This window comes from Babylonia areolata, chromosome 21 (assembly GCF_041734735.1).
Source record: "Babylonia areolata isolate BAREFJ2019XMU chromosome 21, ASM4173473v1, whole genome shotgun sequence".
Taxonomy (NCBI): Eukaryota; Metazoa; Mollusca; class Gastropoda; order Neogastropoda; family Buccinidae; genus Babylonia; species Babylonia areolata.
In genome coordinates, this window is record NC_134896.1 from 34,097,659 (window position 1) to 34,105,158 (window position 7,500).

Consider the following 7,500-nt stretch of genomic DNA (forward strand, 5'->3'; position numbering starts at 1 on the left):
AGGAGGAGGAGGAGTGGGACAGAGAAGGATTACTCGACCCGGCATGGGAAAAGCAGCAGAAGAAGGTCAGTGCTTGTTACCTTTTAGTTTGCACTAATTCTTGTCGATAAGATACAATTCCGAGAGGTGTTGGTCAGAGAAAGGTGTGTTCATACAAAACAATGCACGCACATATTATTGTTACTGCGCTATTTCAAGCTGTCAGGTGTTTACTGTCAGTTTCTGGACGTTCGGTAGCAGCCGCCATTGCCGAGGTTTTGATTGCACACCTAATATGGAGGAGGCACGAGAGGGGCGGGGCTTCGGACAAATTGTCTTCTTTAGGAGGATTTGGAGTACCTGTCGCCCGTGAAAACAGAATGTTTGGTCACCAGTTAATTGCACGATCACTTAGAACAACCACATACTTAAACAAAAGGGATAACATAGCTCACTGATCACACAATGCCCTTCAGTCGGCACTTTTTCCTGTGCAGTGCACAGCGAGTTCAGCTTTTGCACTCCACAGGTACACAAACAGGTGCGCAACATACAATAAAGTCGTTTTATTTACTTAGTCATCGGATATACTTTTGTTCATAGTTATGATGCATGTTTGTGCCGTCTGTTATGCCCCCTTCATCCCCCTTTGAGTCCTTGTGAGCTCACACCGTTTCAAAGTCAAGATCTGCTGGCATTGTTTCTGCATACTTGAACTGATTTTATTTGTACTCTAATACTTCAGGTGACACTGTTTGTACAGTCTGAATGTTTGAGTTAGAAAACTGTCATTGGATATGAATTAGAACACCGACTCCTGACATCCTGTGTTTTTTTTAATGTTTTAACTCTTCTGATTTTTTTTTGTTTTTTTTTTTTTATCTTGCTCTGTATTTCTTTCCTTTTATTTATTTTTAGGTTATGATGAAACATGCTTACATAAACATGTGCTTAACAATATTAATAGATGTCAAAAATTTATCTGCATTCTTTCGCAGTTATGACAGTTGATGGCAATAGAATGAGTCAGTGAGCAGGTGGATAGTTGGTCTGTGTTGAACAAATTGATACCTTGTGTTACAAACTTTGTTTCCTTCTCAGTAGACAGTGCATCCTCCTTATGTCTTGATCAGTTTCTAAAGTAATAATATTGTGTAACAGGCACGTGTACAGCATAGCCTCAAAGTAGAATATATTTTCAAAAGTATTGAACAGTATCAGTATTGTTATACAAAGCACTCACTAGTTGTTCAGTTTGAAGAAATATTTTTCTTTGAATATATTTTCCCCAGTCTCAGTGCGTGTTTTGTGAACACTCTTAGTCTGTCTGACACTTACATGCCCATACCATCGTTTGAGCATGGCACATACATGTGGAGTTAAGCTTCGTAGTTTCTTAAAGTAAAGCACACTCACGCCTCTGTCTTGATACGTATACAGTGTATTAATCATGTATTGCCTACTGGGGTGAGTGTCACTGTTAGTGTGTGTGTGTGTGTGTGTGTGTGTGTGTGTTACTGTAGGCTTTGTTTATAATATATGTATACATTACATGTGAGAAGTTTGCGAGTGTATTTATCATGTGTGTGTGTGTGTGTGTACGCATGTTACAGTGTGCATGCATACACTTACTTGGGGGAGAAAGGGACACAGGGAGTGAAGGGGGATGTTCATGAGTGACTCACTGACTGTCATACTCATACTCATGGCATTACAAGCTGTGAATGAAAATTGCCACTAAACAGCAAAAGTAATTGAAGTAAGAGAGACAGAGTAATATTCTCTCTCTCTCTCTCTCTCTCTCTCTCTCTCTCTCTCTCTCTGGTATATATTATGGATTCAGCTGAGCAAGCAGTGTGTGTGTTTGTGGTGTGTATGTCATGTGTGTTTGCGTGTGTGTGTTTGTGGTACTCAATGGTACAGTAGTAGTAGTTATTGTAGTAATAGCAGTTGTAGCAGTGGTACTGCTACTGTAATGCTAGCACTTTCATTTAATGTCCTCGCCAACTTTTTATATTTTTCTTCTTTTTTGGGGGGGGGAATGGGGATGCTATGAAATAATGAATATTGTACTTAACACACATATACATGTATGGATATTTTGATAACTTTGGGTCATTAATATTAATAATCAACAATTGCTTTACACTAAGTACTACTAGTGTCACAGTATTACTATTACTTATATATATATATATATCTATATCTGGAGTCTTTTAAGTCTTCCTGCGTTGGCCTGTGTCTGAGGACAAGAAACAAAGAAGGGTGGGTGGCTATACACTTGTATTTGATTTTTGGTATGTAATAAATGCAGACATTGTACAAACTAAAGATATTGATGCACTTGGGAGGGAATCAAATTTTAAAATTATACATCACATCTCCTGCCTTGTTACAACAGGTCATTAGATGTTTTGGTGGATGTGTTCATGTCCACATTGTTCACGCATGTGACTGAGTCAGTGAGTGTGCAAGTGCAGTCACTGTATCATTTGTCTTGTTTGTTTATGTATCATTGTGTGTATACATAGTTAGTATACATGTGTGTTTGTGTGTGTATGTGTTTGCTTGTGCAACTGAGCAATGTATGCAGTCATTTTTGTAATTTATGAGAGAAAATTTAGGGTGAAAGAGAGAGAGTGTGTGTGTATGTGTATTCCTTGCTGAACAGTTGGAACAGTCTCTGTGCAGACATGCATACTTCAGTGTGGATGATAAAGTATTTATTCAAGTCTCAGTCTGAGTCAGTGTTTTATCTTTAGTTTCTCTTTTTCTCTCCACCACTCTGGCTCTCTTTCTCCCAACCATCTGCCCCCGCCCCCACCCCCATGCACTCCCGCCCCCCAACCGCCTGCCTCTCTCTCTTTCTCATTCCCTCTTTAAGCTCAGTTTTCTGTCAGTCTGTGGTTGCCCAGGCTCTGTATAATAATTTAAACATAAACAATATCCAGCACCTTGTCTCTAGAGATATTTTGCTGGTGAGGCCCAAGTGAGCAGGGCCTGAGGGAGAGAACAGGTTATAATACAGCGTAGACATTCATAGTGGGTTCTCCTAGCCTGAGACTGTTCAGTGAGTGTTCCCAGATTCCTGGCATACCTGAGACCCATCTTCCCAGCTGCACTGCAGTGGGACAAGAGGGTTTTCCCCCTCACTTCACAGGCAAAACTGTAGGGGTTGTGACTAGATGTGAACCATTTTTACCAGCTGGTTACCTCTTTGCTCACCTGACTAGTTTGTTCTGCCGCCGTCGCAGTCATCATCATTTTCATCGTCAGCATCAGCTCTGTTGCAGTCATCATAATCGTCAGTCACTCACATCAGAGGTGTACTGTGCAGGTCTTTCTGTTACTTTTTGTTACATGGTTGATGTTATGAAATAGAGGTTATGTCCCCTTTAGTGTGTATATTTAATGCCAGCAACATTGTTAGTAATAGTATTATTCAGAGTGCACATGCATGGAAAGATTTTGTGTGTGTGTGTGTGACAAACACCAATCACAGCAGTGTGTATTGATCATTGTCAGCATCACTGTAAATAAAATATTGGTCTGCTCACACCATCCGCTCACTTGTAAAACCTGATATTAGTAGTAATGTTGTGTATACATGTATGTATACATAAATATTCAGGTAATATAAAATAGATTTCCCAGATCATGTGAATGCAGGTTTTTCTTTAATACATGTTGGTCCCCAGAGTGCCACATTAAATATGCTGCACATGCACACACTTGCCCACTTCCATGCTTGCATGCACGGTCTCAACGAAAATTTGATCATTTGATATTATGTGTTTTTATTTTAACGGTGAATAATTTATCTTTTATGCTTCACACAGTAGAGAAGCTGCAGACGCATAAAATGAAAAGAGTAGTTTTATTTCAAATTAATGCAAAGCAGTTCTGTAAGTCGTCATTGGTAAGCCGGTAACACGCTTACCAGTAGTGTCACGCTCACAGTCAAGTGTTACCACTCGCCCATTTTTAACCTGTTGTGGAATGGTGTTAGGACTCCTTAATGTGTGAATTTGGCAAAAACTGTCGGATGTTTTTCTGCGGCTCGAGGGATTGGTGGGCAGACTCAGCCACCCTCGACTTGGGAGAGTGATAAAGTTTGCCCCTTTAATGCTGATAGAGACCCCTGTCTAAGTGAGGGTAATTGATTGCCCCCCCCCCCCCCCCCACCACCCCCTCCTCCCCACACACACACCCTCCCGTCCCTCTGCCCGGTGTCTGGTTAACTGGTTGCTGACAACCCAGGAATGTTTCGAGGAGAGAGGTGGAAGGGTGTGATAAAACTTGACAAGAACATGGAGTGTATGATAGCATAATGATAATCCCACTCCCAGGTTTTTGAAGGGGTATGAAGCTGGGGGGGGGGGGTGTGCATAGTGTTTATTTCTGATTCCCTCCCCCCACTCCCCTCTACACTGACCCTTCCCACTATTATCCGATTTTGTCTTTTGTGATAAAACTTAAGTGTTCAGTGCATTTGCTTTTAAATGGTTCATGATACAGTGATTCATAATTGATTTTAAATTCTGAATTGACTGGTTGTCTTTGATAATGCTAAGCAAATTATGATTGCTTAACAGAACACGCCGTACAGACCAGTCACAGTTGAGATAGACATCGTCACATGAATGATTTAATTTGGTATTTTTTATTTGCATTTATTGAATTATTCTGGAGAACAATTGTTATTCCCAAAGAGAAAGTCAAAACCACTTAATTTGGTTATGAATTATTGGAGAAAAATAGAATTGCCGGATAGAAGAGGAAAACATTGCAAAACATTTTTGGACAAAAATGAAAAGTTTGTAGAGGATTTTTTTTTCCTTTTTAATGCATACTTCCCCATTATTTAAAAGAAGAGTCTGAATTTTAACTAACTTAGTTAAGTTAGTATGTATAAAATAATATTTCTGCAGGAATATTAGTACTACAGTAGATTAATAGCAATACTGAACAGGGCAGTGAAGAAAGTGGTTTACTTATAAAATTATACAGACCTGGATGTGTGGCAGTTTGTACCACAGTATGCATGTGTGTGAGTGAGTGTGTGTGTGTGTGTGTGTGTGTGTGTGTGTATTAGGTATCATACTTGTATACTGTGTATACATACATGTGTACATGTATCACTGCATGCATGTGAAGTTTGGACATTCTGAGTGTGTGTGTTTGCAAATGTGTGCACATTTGCGCTTGTGCGCACACACACACACACACACACACTAAAAGTATCACTATACATAAGTATACGTGCACTGATACTTAAATAGCGTGTGGTATTAAAAATAAAATAAATTAAATTAAATATATTTTTTTTAAATGAGCAATACTGGACAATCCCAGAACTTTGATTCTGAATGTAAATTTGGTGTCGTCAGCTAAAGAGATTGTCATTAGTGTCAGGGTCTTTCCTTCCCTCTCCCCGGTCATGGTCAAGGTACCAGAATAAACCTGTTACTGCCACCAACTCGACTAAGTGGTGAGTTGTGACACACCCCTACCCTTATGGCTACAGCAGCCGTAGAAATTTTGACAGATGGGCTTGGCCCAAAATAACCCTATCCCTCTGCAGTCCAGGTAAAAATAGTCCACATTCCATAGGTCTATCTCTCTTGCTTGGGGCTTCTGTGTGCTGTGCAGGTATTTCCTGATGTTTCAGGAATTGGTGTGGAGTGAGAGTGTCCCTGCTGCACTGTACAACATGTTCTATTGTGCAGTTGTGCTTCAGAATCAGAATCCCCTTTGATGAGAAATGTACTATTAAATTACTTTAAATTACATCAGTCTGTTTTGTGAATGAATAGAACCTGTAGAGGTCTTATCGGTCATTGACTATGTAATCATAATGGTTCATAACATAAGAAACAAACAAAAATCAGTGCCCAAAAAAATTATAATATTTTACAGTCCAACAACAGAATTTTAGATTATGTAGCAACACACCTGTCAGCATTATCTTTACTTAGAGAAAACTACTATTTCTTGTTAATAAATGTTTGCAGTATTATATTTTGTGTGTGTGTGTGTGGGGGGGGGGGGTGTCTGTCCGTCTGTCTGTACGTATGTGTGTATGTGTGTATACATGCATGCATACACGGACACTAGTGTAGAACAAATTACAGGTAATGTACAAGGCTATATGACCACATCTGACTTACTACTGAGTAACTTGTACTCGATCAACCAAATACCAGGAACAGTACTGTTTGTGCTACTACTTAAATTAAATAAGTAAATGATGACTTGTCTCTGTCAGTGACTGCATGTGAAAGAGTGGTTGCATAAGAGAAGCCAGCATCAAATGTCCTTTGTGTGTTTTCTCTGGGGCATTATGTGTAACATTCTGTTGAATGATACATGTTTTAGAAGGGGCTTTTTGTTGACCAGTACACTGGTCGTGTTCTGGATAAAAATGAGCATAGAGAGAGCCTTTTTTGAGAACTTTACATCCAGCAAGATAGAACATTTTCTGATGCTGTAGTGTAGTATACATTGACATGATCAGCAGGTCATTCCTCTTCTTAGCACTTTAGGTGAACATTCTGGGGGCAGTGAGTGCAGCTTGAGAAGAAAGAGGGCTTTTGTTAATGATGGCCATAGAAAGAGGTCTCTGACCCTCACAATGAATGCAGTTGGGGATGAAAAATAGGCTGTAATTTGGAAAGAATGCATGCTTAATGTACTCTTCGTGCAATCAGACTTGTTTTTTTATATACAAAATTAATCTAGCAGGCGCTGCAATAAAGAAAGGATTAATATTTAATGAGTTCATACTTTGTAATATTTAATGGAAAGTAAAGGAGAAAGTCCAAGTGAAAGATTTTGATTTGAATGATATAAACTTTACATAACAGTAAACCAAAATTTATTTATGAATAGCAAAGCAATATTTTTTTTTTTTTTTATGTTTGACTTCGACAAGTTGAGCTGTCTTCAGTTTGAATTAATCATAGAACAAAACTTTGATAAAGCACAAAATCAACAACAGATGTTCTTGAACAAAAGCAGCAGCAGAAAATGGAGAAGTTGGTACCACCCAAGTCAAACTGTCGGGTAGAAATTGAACAAAGGTTCAAACACTGAAACAGAAGAAAGCAAATTGTCCCGAACTGCATTGATATGTTTTTTTTATGCAATACTTTTGACAGTAAACCAAAACAGTTCACTCCACTGATAAAACACGGACTGACTGCTGTTTCAGACCTTCACAGCATGGTGCAATTCACACTTGCGGAAAGCTGGCACGGGCATCGAAGACATCGAGGAGGATTTTCGCAATGGACTCAAACTGATGTTGCTACTGGAAGTCATCTCAGGGGAGCAGCTGCCCAAACCAGACCGGGGCAAAATGAGGTTCCACAAAATCGCCAATGTCAACAAGGCGCTGGACTTCATCGCCTCCAAAGGCGTCAAGCTGGTGTCCATAGGAGCAGAAGGTGAGGAGGGTGGAAGGTGTGATGTGAACTTTTTGTGGTGGTTGTTTCTGCTGCTGTTTTTTTGTTGTTGTTG

General features: G+C 39.5%; 1 protein-coding gene across 1 annotated transcript in view; it reads left to right on the top strand.

Moving 5' to 3' along the window:
* The window catches only part of LOC143296464 (alpha-actinin-like), a 69,692-nt gene that overhangs the window by 168 nt on the left and 62,024 nt on the right, over positions 1-7,500 (top strand). Inside the window, exons 1-2 of the mRNA XM_076608409.1 lie at positions 1-65; positions 7,193-7,427. The exon at positions 1-65 is cut by the window's left edge and continues 168 nt beyond it. Coding sequence (XP_076464524.1) covers positions 1-65; positions 7,193-7,427 — 300 coding nt within the window. The remainder of the gene's footprint in view (positions 66-7,192; positions 7,428-7,500) is intronic.